We start from the raw sequence: 26607 nt of genomic DNA, 5'->3' as shown, positions 1-26607 counted from the left end.
ACTAATACACAGTGTATAACAAGTCTGTTGTGCTACCAGAGCTGAGTTGCAATCCGTTGATGAATAAAGTACTCGGGTTGTCTGCCACAGGCAACTCAAAGGCCTGACAAGAAATGTGCTTACATTTCAGCCAGTCTTCTGCAGTTTTTTTATTCAGGATAGCTGATCTTTTGCTTGGTAACTTTATCTATCCACACTATTGCACTGTCACACTAAGTGTAATTAGAATAATTAAAATAACTAGAATGAGATCATTAACAAAACAGGACTGGAAATGTCATATCATTCTTCTTGTGAGAATTAAAAACACCTAAAAAAGCAATCTTATTTCACTACAATGCTCCTGGAAATCAAAAGGAGAAGCCTCACCAAAATAAAGCAGTAAGCAAGCAGACGCTCTCAGCCAGCTGTACATAAGTTTGTTCACCTCAACGTACTGCAGCATTTCTGAAGTGTTGTGCAGTCCAGTTCTAGAGAATCGAGTCTCCCAAGGCAAATCCTGTCTCATGCCACTTTGCTGGAGCCAGTGCCAGGGTGGAGCAGCCAGCAGGAAGGCAGAGTTTGCATGTGAAGCATGTTGCAGCTGTGTAAAGAATGGCGCTGAGGCTGCTATGTGAGCACAACCGCATTTCCTGCATTTCCAAAAACTTCAATTCCAGGACCAGTTCCTATCTCGTATGCCAGCTCTGCTGGCTTCAGTATTGGTGTCCCAGTTTGTCTCACCTGAAGAGCAAGCGCTCACCTCAGCACTTCCAATCTTGTGTTCAACAAAGCTCACTGACGAGCTTCCATGCTAAATCAGAATTGCTCTAAAAATAAAAGGACTAAAAAGCCTCATCATACTTAGAGATTAAAAATTTTCTCCTGTTTAGAGAGCCCGTGGAACGCATCTGATTCTGTTTCCAAGCTTTTATTTCAAAGAATAAGAATTTACCTTTTTTAAAAAAATAAAAAAATGAGATTGTCTTGTATTCATTTGACAGCATGAGTTGAGGAGTTTAAAAAGGATAAGACACAAACATTAAGCTTTTTTAACATCTATTGAGCTAAAACTCCATTTCAGAGATGGTAGAAGAAGGTGGAAATCATAGAATTCAATGCAATTGCATCCATTTTATGCCAGGTTTTAATTTGGCCAGTTAAACCTAAAACTACATTATCATACTTGTTAAGGCATGCAGTTATCCTGTAAATTATATAGCTATATGGGCTTTTAAGCCAAAGCCATGTTTCATTTTAGATATGTACAAATAATGCTGCCAAACTCAAGGAACAATATCACCAAGCAGGTTCTGAAATCATTGACATGTTAAAATGCATAAGATGATTAAAAAAAAAGACCTTTCCCCCAATAAGATTGATAGACGATTTAATCTCTAGTTCCCAACTGTGAATTTTCCTTGTTGTTTTGGTAAGTTAATTTCAGTTTTAAAAATACAGGAGAAAGWACAAGAAAGAAAAGACCTAACCACTGGAGTTATTCGTATGCAGCAAAAAGGTTACGCAGCCGTAATCATGTCGCAGCCGTAATCATGTCGTGTGGGGTTTAGTGTCTTTGAACAATCACATATTTAACATATTTCAGAAACACAAAAGGCTTTAAGTGCTGCTGAGCTTAGTCATGTTAATTGTGGACTTCCACACAAAGTTTTTAAATTAGGTTTCAGGCAGACAGAAGCAACTTCTAAGTATCATCTAAGCACTTGCCTGGGCAATGCTGCCCTGAAAGGCCTGCTGCCTCTCCGAGCGTGCCTGTGGGCCACTTCTATTTATAGAGCAAATTAAGGGAGTTACTTGGAAGGGAACCTGTCTGAACATGCTTCAGTGTACATACATTTGAGTCACAAAGTCTGTTAACATACAGTTCCTGGTACTGGCCCTTTCCATTTTATCTCGAGATAAGAGTCCCTGCTCCACCTGCGGCAAAGCGACTGCTGCCATTGTGCTCTGGGCTCTTCGCTGAGGGCCACAGGACTGCGGAGTAAGCTAGAGCTTCTTTGCCATGCTAGCCTAACTTTAAATATCATCAACCCAGAACAAACCAGATTTTGCCTTCTATGTTTGGTTCTCTTTCTAAGGTGACTTCTGAACAGGCAGTGCTGCTCTTTAGGAGCAATGAGCTAGAAATGGAACAGTAAGTGACAGGTACCATCTATCACCTTCACAGGAGAATAACTTTGGATGGCTTGGAGGATTAGTATTAGGATACATGCTTCTTGTTTGCTGGTGTGAAATGAGCCCCAGGCTGCTAACAGTCAAAAGTTAATGCTACTGGTCTTTGATAGCTTCCATAAAACAGGATTGATGGTTGTAATCACTCGCTACGGGGAACACCCATTCCACAGTCGGGAATCTCAGCCCATCATTTCAGACTTAAAWGGGCCTGTATTAGTGCAAACGTTGTGCTACTGGCCCCTATTCTTTGGTCAAACCGAGCATTCCTCCAGGAATGTAGTTCTGTGATCTTTCGGAGCGCTAAGATCACACAGCGTGAACAGAACAGGGTGACAATATATATTAGCTAAAGGTGCCTTAAGCATCAAACAAAGAAAAGACTTCAGGGTTGGTAACTGAGAGGGAATTAGAGGACACACTGATACTGCGGTGAAGACATAGGCCCAAGCAGGTGTGTGGTGACCTGCAGATGGGGATGGCAACATTTTTTGCATCTTCTTGAAAACTGCTGGCTTTTGCAAAGGATGCTCTGTGAACTGCTAGTCAGATTCCTTGTGGGAATTACAGAGTTGCCAAAGGCTGCCACTGAAATGGGTCTACAGACCATGCTCAAGTCCAAAACATGTTTTACTGACTGGAAAATACCAGGGATTCACATTTTAGGTTGATCTGCTGCACAACCCTGCTTGAGTAGGTATGTTGGACTAGATGATCTCCAAASGTCCCTTCCGACCTCAACCATTCTGTGATCCTGAGAAAGCCAGTGGGAACTTTTCATATGCACTTGGGATCCCTCCATGCTTCTTCAGGGCAGGGCCATTAAAGTGAATCTGAACACTTTTCACATTTTGGAAGAAACCTAAATCTGAATTTCAGTTTTTAAATGTACACTTTCCTCTTTGGCCTCTGAGTCACCCGTCACTTGGATGACTCATTTAACTGTTCCAAGTCCTGTCTTCCCTATGGACAAAAGGAAAGCACTGCCTACGCTGTAAGAACACTGTGGCACACTGTAAGTCAGAACCAAGAAGATATCTTTCATAGAACATTTTGAGATGGACATCCACCCTGAGATAATTCGGACCTCTGCCATCCACAGAAATATGAGACGCAGAACAAAATCCATCTAAGTCTATAAGCCTGATCCCAATAGTAACTGACCCAAGTAGCAACTCACTAAGTTTGTTTTGAAGAACCTATCACCACATCACATCAGAAGTGAGCAAGAGCCTAGAAAGCCCTCCCCCTTCCAATTGCACATGGCCAGATGCTGAGCCTCACATGCAAAAGCTGCAACATGGCCCCAGCCACGAGAAGGGTAGCCACTAGAAAGACTGGATCATCAGCTATGAACTAGACTCATCTTTCTCCAGTCAGAGAAAAAGGCACTGGCCATTTTCATTATGTTGTTCATAGATACAGGCGCATACCTGAAAAGCAAGGCTGCCCTCTGTTACGTTTTCAGCTACTAATACACGGCTGCATATGCTGAGCTAGCCAGTCGCAGCTCCAGCTGGGGCTTTGAATTAGTCTCAATCTAATGACACAGAATAAAGAAGGCAAAGTTGGGTCTTATAAGAAGCTGAACACCTTTGGTTCCTAGTGAGCTTTACTGATGTACAGAAGATGTTTTGCATTCATTAAGGACAAACTAATCTACTGTAAGTTATTGCAATAATAACATTCTATGTTTTTACAGCACTAGTTCCTACAGCAAGCAAGACCAGAGCTTAGTTCTCCAAGTCCTAAACTTCACTCACTAATTTTTCATAAAATATATCAGGTATTAGCATTTAAATAAAAATTGATACATTCACATTGTCATTTTTGTATTAGCAGCATCCAGCTACATGGATTAAAACTGGATGAAACTAATTGTTTCATTAATTTGGATGATAAAGTTTCCTATGTGTATTTCGGTGTGTTTATCTTATTGATGAGGAGTTCCATATAGACATTTCAAGACATTCATGAGTCCAATGTAATCATTCTGTATAAAACTGTATGAGAAATATGCTTTAAATAGAAATCTATTAACAATTATCTGCACATGCCCATTTTTAAAAAGAAAATAATAGAATTAATAGGAAATAAAGATTATTCCTTATTCATGCTAGGCCTGACTCCAACACTAGTAATCAGATTGACTGTTAAGTTGCCCCACAAATGCTTCTGTTGTACTACCACTAAGTACTAATGCAGGCAAACATGACTGGGCCTAAGTAAAGGTGGGATAATCTAGGCTTCTCTGATTCAAAGGTTTATTATTAACAAAACACTCAGTTACTCACACCCCACAAAATGGTTTCAACTGAACAGTCGGAGAAAAGCACACATGTGATAAAGAAGGAGAATGAAAAAGCTTATTGACATGTTGATACATGGCTGATAAGTAAAACAAAAACCCACTTAAAAAAAACCCAACAGTTGAGTCAAAGTCTAGTCTCTTTTCTTTCCAGACTTCGAGATGTTTGCAACGATGCTGAAGATACTTCCCATTCTAACCACTCTAGCAGGTAAGAAAACAAACTTCCAAGTAACACTGGCATAAAGGAATGGGCTGAAATTAGAGAGCAGGCAAACCTGTCTGGCAAACAAGAAGAACATTCAAGATATATTTCTAGATGGAATGAAAATTATGGCTATAATGCTATATCATCTTGTGGAAATGATGAAGCTGACCACTCACTGATGGAGTTTTTTGCTCAGAAATATGGTTTTAGCTTTGCTTAAGGTAAATTAATGCTTTACTCTAAAGCCAGGAAGAGGCAAAGAGCTCACGCCTAGACCTTTACTGTTTTGCTAGTGTTTCAAGGTTAGGTTTTCTAACTTTCAGTTTTTGTCTCGTCCTTTAAACATAATATATAATCTGTAATATATCATATAAGTCATTGACCTATATAATCTGTAATATACCATGTAAATGCTCAATTCCACAATGTATTATGTCCTTGCTTAAGTTAATTGAAATCCAAAGGATTATTTGCATGCTAAAACTTAAGCACTTCCTAATTTTTGCTGAGAATTGGACCAAGGCCTTATTTTTCATGGATGTTATCAAGAAGAGACAAAAACCGAAAGTTTTTCTCTGTGCTAAGCCTTATTTTTAATATAAACAGAAATAGACATTTGAAGTGTAATGCTACAAGGTGAATGGCCGCTGTAACCACTAAAAAAAAGGATGTTGGTTTCCACACTTTCTCCTCAAGATGGAATTTTCTGTTTTGGATTTCACAGAAATATTTTAAACTGTTGTTTCTGATGTTTGCATGATATCTCTCTCACACACAYACATAAAACTCATAGCTTTTTGGCCTTAGAAATTAAAAGGAATTCAGTATTAGTATAGATGCCTTGACAAACAATAACGTCTAATATTAAAGTTCTGGATTTAAGACTAACACTGTGGCCATACTAAGGGGAACCATAAACTGAGGATTTTGCAGCAAAAGGTCAGTAAACTTATATTTACTTGGTTAGCATTAAAAACCTGTAGTGACTTTCTCTGTAGCAAGCAAATGGCCTCACAGTAATACTGAAGAATGARGAAATAGATCAACTATTTTTAACAGGTTAAGTCCTGTTCAAATTAGCCTTTTCCCTAAGTTATTTCTTAGTCATGCACCTTCTCTCATTTGAATCAACAGGACRGTATGTATGAGATGGAATTATTAGTCTGAAGCTGCAAACAGTGAATTAAATGCAAAGTAAAACTCCCATTAACTTACTTCAATGGTGTGGGAATAARCTATGCGAGTCCAGCCTGCTGCATTTGCAGTCAAAAGCACTATGTTACTACTAGTGAGGGCATTCAACARCCTTGCTGCACAAAGACAGTTTTATAGGTCTCGGCTTCATAGGTTTACTGAGCAAAACTACACTTGTTTCAACTAAATATATTTTATTCAAACATACAGCTTCATGGAAACTAGCATGTTTTGTGGAGTCACTTACACTAAAATTAATTTCCACTGGAAAAGCTTTTAACAGCCAGGCTCTGTGGCACTCCTAGCTTCAGAGACAGGCAAARATGAAGGAAATATATGGTGCAGATGACTGGAAAATTAAAGTTTTCAGTAGAATGTCATTGCACTGAAAGACCATAGCTTTATTCTACTGAAGATCCGAAAACAAATACTTCTAGTAAACTGAAAGTATTATTGTGGCAAGAAACTATCATCCCCCGGCCAGCTCTAATTGTTARAGTTGAAGAAAACAGTGAACAGAGACACCTGCAATAGTACTGAATGGATTTTAGATTAGATGACAATAAAGATCAAGCTATTATGAACTCACAGGACAAGCAGGACTTCTGGACAGCACTGAGATCCTCTCTTTCTCAAGGCATGATCAACACAAATTTAGATCAGTTTGCAATCATTCCCATGAGACTGTCCTTACATACACCTTGAAGCTTACTTGCTGCAATTTGAGCCCACTAGTTCTCATCATAGCCACCAAAGATGTGGGAAGTGGATTATTCCCTWCTTCCTTGCAACAGGCTTTTAATATTTAAGCGATAAAACAAGGAAAACAGGCTTCTGCCCCAAAGAGTTTAGACTCAGTTCAGATAGATTTACATACTGTAGGAGCTGATGAATCTGGAACATTTACATTGTTAAAAATGCTGAAATAATTGATATTTCTTTTTAAAACAATGTTTCCTCTCATATGGCTGGTAATCTGAGTAAAATACTCTTTTCAGTGTTACTGAAGGTTCTGCTGGAACTCTTAAAGGCAGCACTGTAAGAAAAGATGCAAAGATATTCCATTAAGATAAGAATGTTTTGTATGTTTTGCCTCTATCATTCATACATCCACAGGAAATTATCTATCATGAAGTTCTCACCTCACTCATTTTACCACAGAAAGTTCCAAAAGATTTATATTTTCCAGTATTTTGAAAGAAATATTTTCACATTCAGAATCTTTAGACAGTAGCTTTAAAACTGGACTCAATAGTCTAGCAAAATTCTGAAATTCAGACTTTTATTTTTACTGAGAGCTCTAGCTTTGTTGTCATGTCACCATTTCTACTAACTTCAGTGGAGGACAGAGAGGGATAAACGCTGTTGGATGGTGCACAATCCCTGTCACTAACATGGCTCTGTAGACAGGACCAGTCAGAGCACKAAGCGAAAGGCTTCGTGTTTGCTCCCTTTTTGTTCAGAGCACACTAGAAAGGGTTGACCAGGTTTCCACACAATTTCTCACAACCTACACAATAAAAGCAATTCCAAAAGTTTAGCTTGAAGTTTGCAATGCAAAGGCATCAGAAGAGAAAGACTTTGGCATATGAGCACTAAGAATCCTAAATACAAGCAAAATAAATAGCAAAGGGCAATAGGGAAAGGCTGCAGGATCCCAGGCTGGGGGAACACAGCAGTGCTGATGAGTCAGAGGTAAGAACGTAAGACGGAATAACATGGTTTGTAGCACACAGTGACCCACACATAAAGAAGAGGAGACCTCAGAAAGACAGCTGTGAAAAAAAGAGGGTGAGAAAGTTGTAAAAGAGGGCTAGAGACAGTGGTGAGAAAGAGTGTGAAGTTCAGGAGTGCACTGGRAGTGCAGAAGAATAGTTTGGTTTTGCTGCAGGCTCTTAGTGAGAAGACAAGTCTCTGCAGGTGCAAACAAGCATTTTTTTAGGAACTTTTTTTTTGTAATATTATTTGTTTTAAGGGGTCAGGAGTTCCAGGGGATTTACATGTTAGGTTTACTCCCAGTTTATTATTACTAAAATTTCCACACAAAGCCCAAGGCAAACTATATTGAACAGAGAAGTGCTGGACATGTACAGCTTTCTCTCCCGAAACTGGGTGTGAGGATCCTCAGCCCAGCTGACGGGGCAGCCCCAGCTGATGCCTCTCCCCCATCTTTATTGCGGCAGGTCTCGGTGTCAGCAGCATCGTGGTGACCGTCCCACAGAAGACAGTGAATGTCACTACAGGAGGAAATGCAACTCTTCTCTGCACATACACGAGCTCTGCGCCACTGGGAAACTTCTTCATTCAGTGGAGTTTTTACAGTGCCAGAGAGAGCCAGCTGAATACAGTAAGATATTTATTATTAATACGAAGATATATTTAATACATCGGTTAAGTCTTTATAAAGGCCTTTTTTATACCACCTTTGCCAAGAATCTTGCTACATTTAATAGCATTTCCCTCTCTGCAGACCTGGGAGGCAGGTAACACTATTCCCACCTTAAAGACAAGGGATCAAGGTGCAATGAAATTAAGGGCCAGATGCACAAAGCTATCTAGGCTCCTGGCATGCCTGAACTCCTATAGAAACTTATGGGAACATACAGCCTCATCCACAAAGGGATTTAGATGCTCAGATGCCTTGCTCCAAGTGACGCAGGAAGCTTGGAGTGGAGCAAAGACTAGGTATCCAAAAACCAGGCTAGTGCTCCAGTTCCTAGACCAGCTCCTTTTTCTCTTGTCTGGCAGATAATTCTGCACTGCTTCCCTGGTAATACAATCTTGCCTCTGACAATATGTTCCCCATTTAAGGGTCAAATGAGAGCTCCTTGGCTCAGCCACTACCATCAGTATCACACAGCTCAGTAACAGGAGCAGCATGTAACAACAGACTCTCCAGAAATTTGTCCTATCCGGAAATCTGCCACGGCAAACTTGCGTTACTGTTTTGCAGCACCCCACGGGTGTCACTGCGGTAGTGGAACAATTACAGATCAAAGGCAAATGATCCCCATCTTCATGAGACCCTGAGAGGCAGCGGAGCCAAACGGTGCCTGCTCCCAGCGGCACCAGACGGCCACGTGGCAGGATGGAGCTTAGCACAGAGACGGCACCAGGCTGTGAAGGGCACCGAGTACTTGACAGCTACGTGCCTTAACCGCTGCCTGGGGCTCCCGGGTGGCTGTGAAGACTTGGCAGAGCAGCCTGGTCTCACCTGGAAGGAGTGAGGGATGCACTGTGTAACCCCCTATGACATGTACTCACTCCAGTGCCCAGACTTTAAGAGATATGAATTAATCCCATTTATTGTGGGGAAACAAATCCCTGAATCTCACCGCGAATGCAATACGCAGGCTACGTCAGCAGGCGCTTTGCAGCCGCATCATGATTTCTCCGTTCTGCCCTCGTCACAGGAACACTGATGCTTATGCTCAAAAGCAGGGCCAGTCCAGAGACTTGCCAAGAGCCTTGTCCTACTGAATTCAGCAGCACTCCCACAAGCTCAGGCCTGAAAGGTGCTGAGCAATCAGCAACACCCTTTCCTCTGTAAGAAGAAATGCTGATTAGAAGTGTTATTACATCCTTGCAGATGACTGTAATTTTTTCAACGCCCTAGTGCTGGGCTGGTGCTGTTTAGACCAGTCCCTCTTCTCTCTCACTGTTTCCATCTTGTAGCAAACACTTTCCTTTGAAAAGTTCAAGCCTCTGCTGTTACACCTGAGAGYTGATGTAAACAGATCTGACTTAGACCAGTGGTATGCTCCACACAGATGATGTTCCTGTCAGATTTCACAGTTTCCTAGTGATATTAGGTTAGCAGGTTTGCCATCACTGACAGATTCATACCTTCTATTTGGTTTATAAATTACAGTACGATGAGACTGCAATTTGCAGRATGTACAATACATAACATCTTCAGCATCGAACAGAAAGAGCCAGAATGTAAGAAATATCAATTTAACATAAAAGAGGGGAATGGCTCACCCTACTGCAGCGTATCACAGCCATTGCTAAAGACTGCGTCGCTGACAAGTACACACAGCGCACCCACCCCAGACTCCGACTCTAACTAAATGCCGAGCTGATACATGAATGCTTTTGCCTGACTAATTGTATGAACAGTCATTACTCATACCACTGGCTTTTGTCAAGTCACAACTATTTTCATAAATAGAGAATTATTCGTGAAAGGGTGGTAGCTTCAGATTTTGGAATTAAGTTGCACATAGTATAAAATAATTATACTATTAGTCTTACACCGTATAGTATAATATGACTAATTTTGGTCCAGCATGTTGTATCATAAATTTTAACCACTCATTCAAGTGGGAAGTACAGCACTGGCAGAGGATTAAACTCATCTTCTCCAGATTTGCTTAGGGTCTCTCTGTTTTACTTGCAGCAAATTTTCTATAATGCAAGACAATAAATGAAATACATTTTCTCGTTACAATCCAGAAAGATAAGCAGACAGAGCAAATTGGAATGAAAATAAGCTTAGAGGGAGAACCAGACATTTTCAAGAAATCCAGGCAGGGAAAACTATTTGTAGACTGTGACCAATGATGAGAAAATACCCTGAGGATTTTAAGCATAAAATACTGTGGGTGGTTCAGAGTACATTCAGCAAGAACTAACTGCTGTGGAGCTAATACTAAATGTCAGGGAAACCTTACGGACCAACCCCTTTAGCGGGCGCTCTCAGCAGCAGCTCCCACCAAAGTCAATGGGAAGGTTGTGCCGTGAGGGCTGCAGGAAACGTTACGGGGAAAAACTGGCATCGGAAACCCACGTCACGCTAAATGCACTTTCGYTCTCACAGTACGCAGGCATTTATAACGGATGGTTTTCATTTTCATTAAATGAAGCTGATTCAGCCTGGAAAGGCCAGGGGTGAGCGACTAATCCCGTTTCCCTTGAAGTCCGAGGCCGAACGTCCTTGCTGGCGGCGCGAGTGGCCGGCACCGAGCCGAGCCGAGCCGGCGCCGCGGCCGCAGGGATGCCTGCCGGCACCACGCAGCACTCGCCGCTGCTCCTTTCCAAATGCTTTTAACACCACGTTCACTCCTGTATTACTTAGCCCCGTATCTTTTTCAGTGACTCCTTGCCATTCTGAACCCGTGCACAGCAAAATTAACCATGTTCATACAAATRCTGAGAAGAAAGGACTGTGACTGCCTGTGAGAAATGGACATTTAAGGAAATGATTCAACATGGTTGAACATGAAATTGGATTTTCAACCTCTCTCTAAACGCAGAGCAATAAGAGGTTGCTATTTCCATTTCAGGCTGGTGGCTTTTCTGGGCTTCAGAAAGGACAGAGTGTGTGAAAGCATGTCTGCTTTTTCTGCCAGGAGTTTTAACAAAAAATAATCTTTCTACAAACCTGGCTTTGCCCTGGTTATTTGGCATGTAGCTGAAGTTAATTTCTATATTTTGTTCCAAGAAGGAAATATATGCATGGCAATGGAGGAGATTGCTTGCTATGGCTTAYATTGTTTAAATGGAAGAATATTGAAGCGGCAAGTCAAAAATATATTTAATATACTGATTAGCCGACAAAAACATCTGGATTGAACAAACTGGCACAACAGTTTTCTGAATACCTGAATAGTAGCTTGCATTTTAAGTGGGATGAAAATTAGCTAATTTTATTAGATTTTTTTCTAAAAAATTAATTAAATACATAAACATTTTCTTATAAAGATCCTGTATTTTCCCTGAAAAGACTGGTTGAAAATTCTGGTTTAGTTCATAATTTGCCATTTTTTTCAACAACTAAAGGTACAATATTTTCAATTTCCATTTTCACAGCAGAAAACATCTGCCAGATATTTTGAAGACAGGATGAAACTTAGATTTTTTCAAAAAATTGCAAGAAGTACTTATTCCGCCTGTCTTGATGACCCTGTTATTCATGTGACAGGTATATCTACAGCAATAAGATTAAGAAGGGGATGTTCTCTACAACAGGAAAAAAAAATCTTGATTCTAATGAGAAATGTTTATTTACACAATTGGGAATATGGCCCTTCTTCTCTACAGTGGCAGCAAATAATAGCACAAACTATTAGGATTAATCAAGGCATATTTATGTTATTAAGATGCTTTAAGCCCAAAGCATTACTGAAAGTGAGCCTCAAATTACTAGATTTTAAGACATAATATATAATAAGCACAGAGGCCATAGGTACCCTTTCTAAAAAGAATGTCACAGGATTTTACASTGTTACCTATATTATAGATTTGGCAGTGTTTTGAGATACGTAAGCTCAGGTACAGTCCTATCCTGAATGAAATCAATAAGATCAGGATCAGGACAGGTGTCAGCATTAATTTAATGCACCGGAGTTTTTGGTAACAGACTCTACYTTGCTGCAAGGTCGCGCCGTGCAGTTCATGAGTTCATAGCCCAGATGCAGAACTACTGCACCAGCCTCGGTTTTGYGCAGCCAGCTGGTGCTTTTTGCTGTTTGTTCTGGTGTTTTCATATCCCATTCYGCTTCGCCCACCTTGCACAAGGCAGGCGCAGGTGCTTGACAGTTAAAAGCACTGACAGTTACACAGGAGAAGACAAAATACCACAAACCAGCTGTTCACAGACAATACGATGAGATGCGAGGCAGCAGCCAGCGGAATGACAGGTGTTTGCAGTGCTCTTTTGCACGCAGTGCAGCTATATATAGCGTGTGCATGTACATATTTTTATTAACTGAAGTCTAACTTCTCATCCTGAGAAGCTTCTGCAGTGTTATTTGAAATTAATATTGTAAATATCAATGAATGGAAAGCAGGATGCCGTGYGTATTTTCAGTCTTTCCTTCTTGCCATTTACTCCTTAGCACTAWGTCTTTTCAATGATAGTATTTTCTATATTTTAATAATGACTCTCAGCCAAGGACCTTGAGAGCTTTCCAAATACTGAACAATCCCCATTTTACATACAGGCAACTGGGGCAACAACTAGTTATTTGTTTCACGTCAGGTAACACAGCACATCACAGCCTAGCCTGTTTCACAAGCTAACATCTCAAGCCCCACTAAGATCTACATCTGTGCTTCATTTTGTGCACTGTGAGTCACTTGGCTGGCTTCAGTGGAAAGCACATAACTGAAGGTTTGAAAGATTGAAGCCTGCTGTTGACTCTGCACAGGCGAGGCTACAGCCTTGCAAAGCTAAACACAGCTCCTGAACCTCACCAGAGCCACACCTTGAACCTCCAGCCCAGCCCAGGCCACCCACAGTGAGCGCACGAGCAACTACCCGAGACACTGTGTGGCCACCCCAAATAGGCCCAGTGCRGTATTCCTGATGCAAGTTTTAGATTAATTATTAGACATGCAAAGGAAATCATTACTGTCATTTGTAGGAGAAACAGTAATTATCGATAGACTTCTCACAAAAAGGTTCTCTTAAAAAAAAAGTGAGCTTGAAACATTTGCGAATGGTGACACTGCTTTGGTAAAGCCACAGATTGACAATTGGGAGGGAAACAGTGTTAACAGTATGTAACAGCAATAATATCTTCTATTTATTTTATAAATTGGCTTTCATTCTGAAAGACCCCTGCATTTTCCCCACATCTGTACTACCAAGCAAGTATCACTCAGCAGGAGAGGGCAGGAGGGTCTTGCTTATTGTAGAAGATACCCAGGAGCACATGGCACTCTTCCCCTAAGAGAAGTACAGCTGGATCTTTCTAACCAGGCTTTAAGACCTGATGAACCACTTTCCAAAATCTTTGTGAGAAGGAGCAGGCTTGTGCCATGTGGCTCAGGAACAGGGGAGAGGATGGGGGACCCTGAGGAGCAGCTCACAGAGGGGAATTCACTCTGAAAAGAGATGAAGAGCAACCTGAGCACAGCTGTCTCTGCTCCTTTCACCCTGTAATCCTGAATTTGGTTAATCTAGATTACAAGCAGTCCCCACACCAGCACTGCTCTGCTGCAGCCCATCACAGGACAAGGCGCTGGGTTACCTGAGAACCATGGGCCATCAGCCYTGTAAGAGAGTGCAGCATTCCCCTAAAAACTACTGGAAGAACGATTTTCTCCCCATGTGATAACAGTAGTGGCCAAGCCTTCCAGAGTTTACTGAGATCCCACCACATGCTGAGCAGAGGATTACTATCCATTGCGTGTTGGGATCTCCCAGCACGAGTAATGGTCTGCAAACAGACAGTCAAACAGACAGTTACCCCGAAGCAGGCAATGGTGAGGACACAGAGGAAAGCGGAAACGAGTAGAAAATGATCAGGTTGGAACTGGTACATTTGGTGACATTACAGTCATAGTCTGTCTAATTTTAAATAAAACTCATAAATAAGATTGTACTGCATCCTCGTGCTGTTGCTGAGGACTTGAGACATCGTCTGCGAACTCCCCTGAACATGAGGCGCCCTGCCCTCACTTCAGGGGAGCTGTGCAGAGAGCGGGCTCTTTGCTTTTGGGGGAACATTTAAAGTCTCATTCAACTCTTAGACAAGTGCATTTCTACTCAAATACAGCAGTCCCCGTGTGCCTATATTCAGAGTATGGATGAAAAGTCAGTCAGTCATTGTCAAAAGATGGTGTATGTGACAGATGCGCGGGGAAGATGTAGCTGGACACACAAGGTAAGAAAAAAAATCCCCCAAATCTTAAGGAAAAAAGAGCTAAATAGCTTCTGCTAGATTTATGCTGCTATGAGAAATGAAATCTTGTTCTGGATTAAAATCCTAAAACTAGCACATGGACTAAATGAGCTGAATTAGAATTTCTAACTCATCCTAATTTTTATTGCATTTTCCACAATCAAAATTATTTGAATGTAGCTGCTGCTTTTCCCCACAGCTCTTCTAGGTGGCTGAACTAGCACTTGAAGCTTTTAGCATATTCTACCCAAAGGGTGTCTGAAGGGCACATCCAGCAGCCTCTGGGTTTGAATGTGAGCAAGTCTGAATTTTGAGGCTAGATCTTTACATGCCAAAAAATACTCATTCTGGGTCCTGTTTCTAGAATATCACATTTTGAGATGTGACAGATACAGAGGAACTCCATGGTAACTCTGAGCTGGTTTCCTCTCAGCTGTGAGCTGACCAATACCCCAGCCATCAGCCATTCCAAACTTTCTTTGATTTTAGTAGGATTCTTGACTCACCACTAAGTAGGGTACAGCCCAAAGTAAAGGTCTAACAGTAACTGCTATGGAGCAGCTATGTCAAATGCACCAAGAAAGCATGTTTGTGCCTGATGTGCTGTAGAAATTACTCACAAATAGTCCAGCCACAAGGATGACACTGTGAGAAAATGAAAGAATTGATCCTCAGAAGTAGTTTGCACAAGCAGCTGCTGAATGATTAATTCTCTAAAAGCTCCTGACTCCATCCCTTTCTCCTTCTACCAATGCTCAATTGTGACAAGAGGCTTCTAGTCTTTATTAACATCTTCAATTACCCATGCAAAAATCCCATGACTGTAGGGCATAATATTCTTGTTATAGTCTGACAGAGCAGTTTCAACAAAAATGTGTGAAAAGAAACTGCAGATGAAAAAAAAGACATTTGGGGCCAGACTTAGTCACATGAAACAAGCTGAAGAAACCAACGCATGTGTGAGCATTTGCTTCCTTATCTGGCTGAGTTCAGACCCTGGGCCTTTGGCTTTAACTAACACCTTTGAGTATGCAGCATTTGCTTTCTAATTAGACAAGAAGACATTTAAGGGAGCGATAAAGATACTGTTTTCCCTTGTTATTTTATAAATTCTATCTGTACTCAGAATTCAGGAAGAGATGGTATCAAACCAGTATAGTTGTTAATTTTCCCCTTCACACTTATCTTTACACTTTAACAGTTCTTCTTCTAGTAGTTTGAGAAAAAGCCAAACTGAAGATGCTCAATAACGGGGCCTCCGAATGCCTCCTGCTCTGCAGGAGAACACTGTGAATCAGAATCAGATGGTGGATATATCCGCCTGCGGGAACATCATTAGACAGGATATTGCTGTTTCGTGTCTGCAAATGCAGGAAAGTGAGAAGGGGCTGGAGGAGGGAAGACAGGTATTCCAGAAGGAGTCACATCCTCAAACAGCCAAGAAATAAACATAATCATGGAGGTTAAGTGGGACATTTTGAAACTCATCTCCAAGTACATCTCATTTTACAAACTTGGTATCTAGACATATGAGGCTAAACAGTAATGTGATGAGACCAGGAGGTGGGAGTGGGAAGAATACTGACCTAGAAATTATGAATTAGTCCAAAGACATTTGAAAGACACATATATATTCAAATTCTAGTATCTATTTGTCACATCCCAAGAAGAGAGAGGAAACAGACGGAGACATGTTTCTTCTAATTTACTGCCTGCTTTTTCACATTTCCCTGTCACCCTGTCACCCGGTCATGGAAAGAACTTTCCATAGGCAAGAAGTCATATAAGGAAAACCTGTAAGTGGATTCCACATTCTCTGCCAAACATCTGGAAGCCTCTGAAAATCCCAAACTCAGCATCAGCTTTGCCTACCACTTTCCCTTCTGGCAAATATTTTTCTCATTGTCACACAAGAATGAGAGCAGCTTTCCCATGGCSAAGGTGAAGGAGAAGAAATGGACCTCTGATTTCATGTACCAGGTCTTTCACAATTCTGGACACAGATTATCTTGCCTCCAGCATCTGCAGTGTACTGAAATTACCAAGATTTTCTTCCAAACTAGTATAATAATTCCCACCCCGTTATTCAGTTTGTAACCTGCGCTGCCCAGCACGGGTACAAGAATAAGTGACTTAACTGCCTCAGAAGTCTGTGAGCCCAAATTCCTCTCGACTGCAGCAGATATGGCAACTCTGGAAAGGCAGAGTAACTAACTCCATTGCCTTAGAGGGCCAGGAAGGAGAGTGCTGCTATCAGCAGCACGAGGCACAGCCTGGCCCACAGGTTAAAGAGCCAAACGAAATGCCACCCCTTCTAGAGTCAGGGAGATGCCTTCTGGGCAACCTGGCTGTTTTGCAGAAATGGGTGTATCAGACTGGGGAGTTATTAGGAACAAGATTTTTAGGAGTGATAGCATAGCAATTTTTTTTGACAGTTATTTGATTAGTCATCCCAGGCAGCTGCTCCCATGACATGTGAAAGGCGTCATTCTTGCATGAGCAAGCTAGCTAGTAATTAGAAGCAGCAACCATTACTGTGTCCTGAACACAGTTTGAACACAGAACACTGGTAAATCATCAACTTCACTAGAGCTGCTCTTGATTTGCCTGAGGACATAATGTGTTCATTTTCAGGGAAGCATGGCAGATTTCTTTGTTATTTTTTATATTAGATGCTGGATTTTAAATATATTTATTACATCAAATTAAAAATGCCTCCAGCAAAAGTTTAACACTGACTAAATTTACAGTTTTCCCATATAAATATCTTAGGAACATTTTAGGTAAAATGGAAAGAAATGTCAATGAAATCTGTGTTTGTTGGAGGGGACATTAATTGTCAGTTGCTAAAAAAGAGTCTTCTGTATTTTCAACAGAAAACAAATTTTTGACTCTTGAAATAGTACATAAACATTTTTGCAAAGATACTAATTTCAGCTTTTTGTAAAGCACAAACATGCACTTTTCAAGGACAGTATACAAATAATCCTCTATACAAAGTCTGAAATACATATTTTGAGCATACTGTTTAAACCAGGCTATGAATTCACAGCCAATTCAGTGAAATATATTCCCCTTAAATGAAATTTCCTGTGTACACAATCCAATCATACCTCTGGGACAAGATACACACTCAGTAATTAATCACAACATTCCTCAGCCCTTCTGGTGTTTACCACCTTCCTTCAGGCAATGAACTCCAGAGCCGGTGAGATAAGTATCATACAGGAGCAGAGGAACACAGAATAGACTGGAGCCTGCAGAGGATATGAATGCATTTCCTTAAGATGTTCCACTGCATTTACATGTTCATAGTATAAAAAAGAAAAAAAGCAGAAAGACTCTGTTTAAATCCATAAATAGAACAAGTATTCTATGCTGTGTTGGCACCTGCCTCAGATTTAACAGTGTACCCAACATATTTTCTCTGCATGCATTCAAGTAGAAAGAAAGAACACAGAGGATTAATTTTTCGGCACATTGTATGAGGCCTTAGATACACAATTCACCTTGACTCCAGATCAAGTAAACCGCACCCACACAGAGCACTTGCTCTTGTATTTTGTTTACCGGCATGCCTTGACTGCATTTAAAATTCATCGCAATGCCAAACCTATTTCTGAAGAACATGTAGAGATGTACACTGAGTTGACACCCAGTGAGGCAGCTTCTGCTATTGTTTACTCTCACATAAATCCCAAATCTCTCTGAGGTAGATGCACAGTAGAATTTATCCCTTTTTTCAGTAATTAGGCCTTTTAGTACCCCCTGTAAGAGATCTGCCTCCCCTCTCATGCTGCTGGAAGTCAGCATAAGTTAATTTAAGTCACTGTACAATTAATTCCCCATCAGTGTGAACAGCTGATGGCGCCTCACCCCCACTCAAATGGACGTTATACCATTATGCTCTTCATTCAAAGCAAATGCAAATCCAGACTATYACCACTGAGATCTATAGAGAAACTATATGACCCTGAAGTCAGAGTCACAGTTTTTATAACTTCAGGTTCTTGCAGGAAATACTGTATAAAATATTGCTATTGCTTTTACTAGGATACATGCTGAATGAGACAAGTTTGGTTAGTACGCTTTTGTAATTACTGGGGTATCAGAGAATTCAATTTGATCCATTTTGATGAGAGAGAGGACCAAACCAAATTCCTTGTTTTGAACAGTCCCATGCACTTCGGGAATATGCGGGTGGGCATCYAGACACTAGTTTTGCAATAGAGGTCCTTCTCTAGATGTTAGCAAAGCATATAAGCATGTTTAGAATATATGTACCAGTAGCAAAATGTAAAGTATTCTTGCATGCAAAACAATGGAAGCTGGAGTCTCTCTAGCTGTTTTGCAGACTTTCTGAACAGTCTGTCACTGTACTAACATTAGACCTCTTACATATCCCCAACGCAACACCAGATTCTCATACATTTGCAATGCAGTTGTGTAACTTTGGCACTCAGGTCTCTGCATCAACTGTGTCCAGCGTTTGTAATCCTGGGGTAGGGAAAAGCAAAGTCTGCCTGGAAAGTAGACACCATTGCACATGAGACAGGGCCAGGCTGCCTTACCAGAGCTGCTGTGCATACACAATCTAGGTTTTGACCTTCATTTCAAAATCTTATCACTGCATAAACCTGCTGTACTCTGGCAGTATTGGGGTGTAGCTTGCTTTAAACTAACAACGGATTTTAGATAACATTGCTTAAAGACTTCAGTCAACACTATCAGGGTGGATAAGTAGAATTAAGAATGAACATTCTTAACTCAAAATACAAGCAGTTGATTTGCAAAGTAAAGCAAGTTATACTTCTTGCCTGGGGATCTGCAGTGTCCCTAAAGAGAGGAAACTCAGAACAAAAGGAAATTTTGATGCCAAGCAAGAGTGAATGACATTTCACTCCAGTTTGTGAAGCTTTTTTCCCACAAATGTTTTCCAACTATTCCACTAAAAAACAAACTGTCAGTGTACCCTCCATAAATATATTTACATTATTGATTCGGAAATACTGTCAGTAGGAAAGACAGTAGACATATCTGGGTCTCAGCCTGTAATTCTATATAATTACCCCTCTCCAGTATGAAAAAAATCAGTGAATACACCGGAACTGTTCACTTTACCTAGATGATGGCATTTGTGCATGTAGAAATTGGGAAGCATGCTGCCTATCTCAAATAGTATGATTTGGGATACATATACAATACTATTATTAAATATCTGAGAAAAATCATTAACAGTCCGTATTTTTCTACATTAACTCATTCTCTCAGATCTCAGTTTCATGGCAGAAATAGACAGGACAGAGTATATGCGCTCCTTGAGAACTGTTCAGGCACATCCTATAGCAAGTGAGATATCACAGATCCTAAGCAGACTCAAGTCTCAAACTATGAACTGGTCTCCACAGTGAACACACTTCCACCTGTCCTTTGTGTCAACAGACAACAGGTTTGGGTTTATAAGYTTATGCAAGTAAATTCTACTCTCACACTGCTGCCAATCACAAATAGTGCTACTGCAGTCAATAAAAGCAGTCAGAGTAAACCAGTGAATTTTCATCAGGAAGGAAATGTTGCATTCTGGAGAGTTAGGCTTTTTCTTGACCCCAAATAGGTACCCCTCAAAGCAAGGAGGCCAACAATTATTTCAGACTTCTATCTCTGGTAGAAATTGTGAAAAACAACAAGATGTCCACAACACTGGCTCTGACTCCTATTACACAAGCAAGGAGAAGAGCATGGTTGCTTTAATTGCATGCGTGATGATTCTGCTGGTGCTCTTACGCAGCATTTTTATTGTTTCCAAATTTCAGACAGATCAGGTGCCTTGTTTGCTTAGGCTTACGTCTTGTGGATTCATTTCAGTTCTCTGTTTGCTAGCTTCTATATTTGGAAAGCGCTGCATACATCGTCTTTATGCAATGGCAGGTCCATCYTTGTCCTATGCTTCTATTGAGCTGAATATTAATATATCACAAACTATCTGGGCTTCAATTAGTGCCACTGCTGATTATGCATGACTTACCGCTATTACACAGATTTGTTGTATGATGGTTAATGGTCTCACCTTTGTTTTTTCAAAGGCATCGGTCTGCAACTGGAGTATCTAGTTACCTAGTTACTGTCATTTACACAGTTAAAACATCCCAGATCTGAGAAGCCTGTCCTCTAAGAACCAATAGAAACATATATTCAAATATACCTAATTTTTCATCTCATTGTTTTGGGGTAAGGGGGCAAGAAAGGGGGTGACCTTGCTTGGCTTATTCAGACTCAACTATATTYCAGTTATGACAAACAAAGCAGCAGCTGAATCACCTGTTATCAAACTTACTATTGATTTTGTGTCACAGATCTATTATTATTCAGGAGGAGAGTCTTATTCCTATGGAGAATTTAAGAACAGGATCAAAGCTGGAACAGGTCCAGGGAATGCCTCAATAACAATCTTCAACATGCAGCCCTCAGAAACTGGTTCTTACACCTGTGAAGTTTTCAGTCCACAAGCTGATGGTGGACAGAGTCAAAAATCAGTGATTGTCAATGTGCTAGGTACGTGCTTTTTCTCTGTCTTGTGGCATTGTAGTTTTCTTGATTTGTTATACAATACCRAATTCCAACCTCAAAATATGTAGGACCAGAGGGAATATTGTAACTGTGATGTGCAAGACTCATGAAGCAGAAAAATTCATTGACATGAAGATCTTTTCCAAAGGCTTAGGAGGCAGACAGGGCTGGTGGTGCCCTCTAGCTTCCAGACAAAGCAGACCACATCTCATCTCAGCAACCACACCTGTTTGTCCTATGACAATCTATGTCCAGATTCACTYTACTTTCTCAAACAGCTACCAAATGTAAGTAGGTTGCTGGAACTACTCAAATTCACTAGGTTTCTCACCAAAATAAAGTGGCATTTAAACCTTATTAAAAAGTCCTTCTAGTTGGGAGCAACAGTTACTCTCTGGAGCCATTACCTCTAGGATAGCCCAACCTCAGCAAAGACCAAAATTTTACTGAGGCTTCTGGTAGGTCATGTTGACCTGCATTAAGATCACAGTAAATCTAGGGAGAGGCAGTGACACACCCCAAGATTCTGGCTCATTCCCACCCTCCAGAAACAGTAGAAACTTAATCTGTGCTGGAAGTAGTTGGAAGTAGTACAAAGTTGGATGGAAGAAAGCAATAGTTCAACCATGAAAAGGCAGGACAAAAAATATGAAAACAGTGGAATGAAATATTTTACTTGCTAATGCAATTAAAGTTTGTATTACTCATTGTTTTTAAATTAAGAATTCATACCTGCTCAGAGTCACAAGGCAAAGGTGTTTGAGAAAGTGATTCCAGTAATATCATTTGTCCATCTGCCAGGGATAAAAAAGAGATATGTGTAAATACACTTCCTGAAAAGTCACATTGTCARAACATAAATATTAATTCTCAGCTAAAATTCCCTAGAAGAGTAATAATTCTTGGAACAGTTAAGTAAGAGGTTGTAATTTTCACACAAAACTCAAGAAAGGTTGCTCACTTATGCACACAAAACTGGGTCTCATTCATAGCTGATGTAACTCTACTGATGGTATCCTACAGAATCACAACAGCATACCTAGAGGCWGAAGATTAAAAATAGTAGGTATAAGAGAGAACAGAATAATCTCCTGTGTGCGCAAAGTGGAGAAAATGCTACCTAAACAGACTTTTTTACAACTGTAGTTGTCAGGCCTTGATCCTCTATGTGGAAAAGCCCCTGCACCCCTGAAGGAAATGACACTGCTATGTAGCAGAAAATGATCTATGATGAATAGTGACTGGCCCRTTATAATTAAAGTAATCGAGAGTCTTCCAGCCTAGCATCTCACCATCTCCATAATAGCATTTACTATGCAAATGCAAGAAGAAATAATAAAAACATATCTTGGACCATATACATTTAATATGTCTTACATCTTTGTAAGAGAACATTTKGTCAGATCGATTAAAAAGACTGTTCTGAAATGGAAATCTATAACTGGGGCTTAATCCCTTATGTACAGCAGCACAGGAACAGAACCTGATGTGGAAGCCTGCAGCCTCCCTGCATTCTCATGATGTCTATTCTCCCTGTTGTTATTTTACAGTCAAACCATCAAAGCCTTTCTGCAAAATAGAAGGAACAGCTGAGAGAGGCCATCTAATCTCTCTCTTGTGCAAATGTGAAGAAGGATTGCCTCGCCCTACTTACCGCTGGTATAAAGTAGATGAGAATACCCTCAAGCCTGTGACTGAACAATTTAGTACGTAACTAAAGGACTACTGTGTGATAATCAAGATCTGCAGTTTAATAGTATCAGCCATTTACTTCAAATCCTTTGTACCATATGGTATAGTCAAAACTTCTCCTCCTCTTCTGATGTTCAACATCACAAATTGATATCTTTACTTACTCAAATTGCCTGACAGCTGTCACTTAAACACAGGATTTTTGGGAGGTCTGTTCTGTGCAGCATGTTAAAGTCTTGTCTATAACATTACCTTAAATTGTTAAAATGGGAGAGATGATTATGCCTTCAATATTCCCTTACCTTGGAATTCTGACTGAACTTACTCTCCAAATAATTCTATTTGCCATTCAATTGCTGACCTCCATCCTGAAAACACTTCAGTACTTGTTTACATTTTCATTTGTGAGATTACACTGACGGTAATATCAGTGTGGGTAAAACACCAGACAGACAGACATAATTGCAGGGGAGGTGCCTACTTCTCATGTGTTAATACACGCATACAGAATCCTCTCTAGTAACTTTCAAGGAAGGTAAATGTTTTCAGTTTAAAGAATATAAAAAAGACTAACAAATGAACAATAGGAAAAACCCTTAGCTTGTCCTGTTTTTCATCTTCTAACAGCTCTCAGTATTACTAACTAAAGAAAACCAATTGCCTCTACAGTGTATAAACAGTCATCTGTGTATATGCTCTCCGTTTGTCACAGATCCAAAAACTGGAGTTCTTACCATTGGCAACCTCACCACCTTTGAAACAGGGTATTACCAGTGCATAGCCAGCAACATCCTGGGGAACAGTACCTGTGAGCTTGACCTAACGACAAAGCGTAAGTTTAATGCATGAAAGTAATCACATATTTGATGTATGACATAATCTGTTTGCAGAAAAATGCTGTAACAGCTTTAAAACATAGGTTGTTTGAAATAAGAACAGTAATGGCATGGGATAGTTTTCATCCAGGTAYGCCCAGGGTTCACACTGACCTAGGCAACTTATTTAACATCTCCAGCTTCTTTTCTCACTGGACAGAAGAATTGAACCTGGCTCTGACTGCAGAGGCCTTTTGCGGAAACTCACAGATACGGAGCTTAGAGTAATTTCTTCCAGCCAACAGTCCCAGCGGGTTCCCTCCAAAATTCATAGCCACCATGGGAATGTGCTAGTACATGGACTGKGGCACTGCAGATGGGACCATTATTTCAAAGGATCGCAGTCATGGAAAAATACATTATCCTGACTATTCTCAGGCAGCGGCCAACTGCACCTGCATGCAAATTGTTCAGGTAACCAGTAAAATCTAACGAGAGTCAAGCACACATTGTATTGCCAGCCATGAAATGTGTCCCTGCCCATTGTCGCTCAGTTACTCAGAGATCTAAAAAATGAAAACTGCAGGATAGAACAAGCAGCTGTACTATAGTGGAAACAGAAGGTTTTAAAAGGTTCACAACTGGTCAGAACATTATTTTTACATCTGAGTTGAAACAGGAAGATAAAGGCAAGCCGAATTTCAATACTGATTTGCAAAGACTGAAGAGCAAAGGCCTTCAACTAYTGCCAATGTTAACAACCTAACATTTCCCTTAGGCAGCCATAACCATGGGGTTTGTTGGGGTAGGGAGCTACCATCAAGGAGGAGGCAGCAAAGGTCATAAAAGCACAATTCTCTCTCTCCTACAGTATCCTTGGCCCCTCTCCTGGAAATACGGATTTTAGTTTTTAGTTCTTTGAACCCAGAGACTTCTTTCTGCTAATGACCTCTCCTCTAAATTTCTATGGCATTTTGCTACATCAATAGTTTTTTTTTTTTTTTAATTCAAGTAATCTTTTTTTTTTCCTTTCCAGATTCAGATGGTGGTATTGTTGCTGGAGCATTAATTGGAGCAATTGTTGCAGGTGTTATCATATGCATTACTGTCTGGGTCTTAACCAAGAGGGAAAAGAAAAAGAGAAAGAAGTCATCGAATAATGAAATGCAGTAAGAATTTGTTTGCTTGATTTTAAGACATTCATTTCTGTAAAGCCATGATGATAGAACAGAACTAAAGTGAAATATATCGATAAAACTTTAAAAGTAAGAATATTTATTTATGTATGACTTAATCTGTTGCTCATGTAACTGAAGCTGCCTCTTCCCATATTTACATGCAGTCACCACTTAGCAATATCTGAAATAGTAAGCAAACATTTTTTRAACAACACAATGAAAAAGTGACATCTTGGAAAAAAACAGTGTTTAATATTTAAAAGTTAATGGTGACTGTTAATGGCACACAGAGGAAATAGAAAAGGTATTGCAGCTAAAGGCCCACCCAGCAGTTCTTCTGGGATTGCACATTACTGAATTTAACTACAGAGGACTTAGTTCAGTGCTATAAGAAATGCTTCAAGGTGTCCAAGACTGAACCGGTAGATGTGACAAAGGACCATGGGACACCCGTGCTCTTCTAAAGTSGCAGCTGGAAGACAGGTCCAATACTAAGGCATCTCAAAAGGCAGGGGACATCTAGGCTTAGTAAACAGAATGGAGCCAGACCATCCACTGTGATCCTGCTCCAGCAAACTGACTTCCTCCATGCTTTGGATGCTCACTTCTCTTTCAAATTGCCACATTATCGGGACAGGGATAATCTCATATGCTACACCCAGACTGTATTTAGCCCCATGATGTTAATGATAAATTAATAGATGCAGCTGAGGCCAGAAAAGATTATTATGTCCTCTGGACACTTCCCCATAGCTCAGGTCTAATATTTCCTGACCTGGAATTCTGTTAATCCAGACCAGTGGCCAATCACTTATGTACACAATTTCTGCTTTGAATTGATGTAGCTTTAACATTTTTGTGCTTGGATCCTAATAAAACTTACTGCATTGAATTAATCTACTAGCATCTGATATTTTGTATGCGTGAAACTACTTAAAYGTCAGGAGCTGATTTACTACTGCTTTCACAGACTAAACAGAATTCATACCTAAATATCTAAATTCATATCATACTAATAATATTTTTCTATATTTCAGTTCTTTTCATAGCTTTTTTTCTGACTTATTCTATTGTTTACATATTTGAATGGGACACCAGATCTGCATGCAATTTCCTAGAAGTTWCATGCCAAGCAGTTTGCTTTGCAAACTTCTTCTTAGCTACTGCCAGCATAGTTTCCCATTCTGCTTCCTTGACCATGCATTTGGCCGTATTAAAATCTRTTTTATTCTAACGGGATCAGCTAAACCAATGATGCACAGCAGTCTCGCTATCTAATACTGCCGATCTCCGTATTTTAGCAGCTGTGATTTTATAGCCTGTGAGGACTTTCAGGTACTACAAGAACAGAATTATAATAATATAGGGGTTACCACTTAAACAACAAAACTACAAAGGTTCATTCTTTTGAAAGACTGTAGTGTAGGTGGGATTTCAACACATGAAATCACAATCCTCATCCTGTCTTCCCACAGAGTAATGACTCAGAAACAACCCAATGCAGAGTACGTTCAGGTACCTAATGAAGAAAACATACCTGCAACCACAGTTCCATCAAGCAATGCAACAAATGAATATCCTACTCTTGAGGAAACAGCAGTCTCTGGGACACCTGAAAATGATGAGAAGCAAGAAGTGGAAAAAGAGGAAATAGCCTAGAGTTTTAATACAGTTTTCCTTGTCAGCTTTGGACCCCTTTACAAAAAAAAAAAATTGTTGTCATTGAATAAGCACATCAGTGTGATCAAAATTTAAACCTGCATTTGTATTGTGAACCACTGGGCAAGAGATTGAAAAGGATCTGTTACATATGCAGTTTGTGAATAGCAAATATTTAGCC

General features: G+C 40.3%; 2 protein-coding genes across 5 annotated transcripts in view; one reads left to right on the top strand and one right to left on the bottom strand.

The window, feature by feature from the left end:
- LOC146587329 (synaptotagmin-like protein 2) overlaps window positions 1-26379 on the bottom strand; it is a 75019-nt gene extending 48640 nt beyond the window's left edge. For 2 of the 3 annotated variants that reach the window (XR_014897670.1, XM_085319783.1), the window contains exons 1-2: window positions 23509-23648; window positions 21815-21876 (exon numbers count right to left, since the gene is read on the bottom strand). The gene's annotated coding sequence lies outside the window, so the exon portion shown is untranslated. Of the gene's footprint in view, window positions 1-21814; window positions 21877-23508; window positions 23649-26304 lie in introns of those variants that run through there. The other variant, XM_085319784.1, reaches the window with a different exon arrangement.
- On the top strand, window positions 4643-26426 carry VSIG1 (V-set and immunoglobulin domain containing 1). Of its 2 annotated transcripts, XM_085319785.1 has the most exons (8): window positions 4643-4691; window positions 8066-8229; window positions 14390-14497; window positions 20869-21067; window positions 22633-22788; window positions 23487-23606; window positions 24626-24758; window positions 26243-26426. In XM_085319785.1, the coding sequence occupies exons 1-8, from the start codon at window positions 4643-4645 to the stop codon at window positions 26424-26426; spliced, it is 1113 nt and encodes a 370-aa protein (XP_085175911.1). The 2 variants fall into 2 exon arrangements, with proteins under 2 accessions (XP_085175911.1, XP_085175912.1); XM_085319786.1 differs by lacking the exon at window positions 14390-14497.
- The last annotated feature ends 181 nt before the right edge of the window (window positions 26427-26607 follow it).

This window comes from Rhea americana, unplaced genomic scaffold, assembly GCF_003343005.1.
Source record: "Rhea americana isolate MKP2758 unplaced genomic scaffold, rheAme1 scaffold_6, whole genome shotgun sequence".
Lineage (NCBI taxonomy): Eukaryota > Metazoa > Chordata > Aves > Rheiformes > Rheidae > Rhea > Rhea americana.
The sequence above is the reverse complement of the archived record's forward strand: the minus strand, read 5'-3'. Positions and strand labels throughout refer to the sequence as shown.

What these genes read in the sequence shown, in the direction of transcription:
- VSIG1 (XM_085319785.1), top strand. Translation starts at nt 4,643, where the DNA reads ATGTTTGCAACGATGCTGAAGATACTTCCCATTCTAACCACTCTAGCA. An exon ending in GCCTGTGACTGAACAATTTA is followed by an intron (nt 22,789 to 23,486) that starts GTACGTAACTAA and finishes CGTTTGTCACAG; the next exon opens with ATCCAAAAACTGGAGTTCTT. An exon ending in GCTTGACCTAACGACAAAGC is followed by an intron (nt 23,607 to 24,625) that starts GTAAGTTTAATG and finishes TTTCCTTTCCAG; the next exon opens with ATTCAGATGGTGGTATTGTT.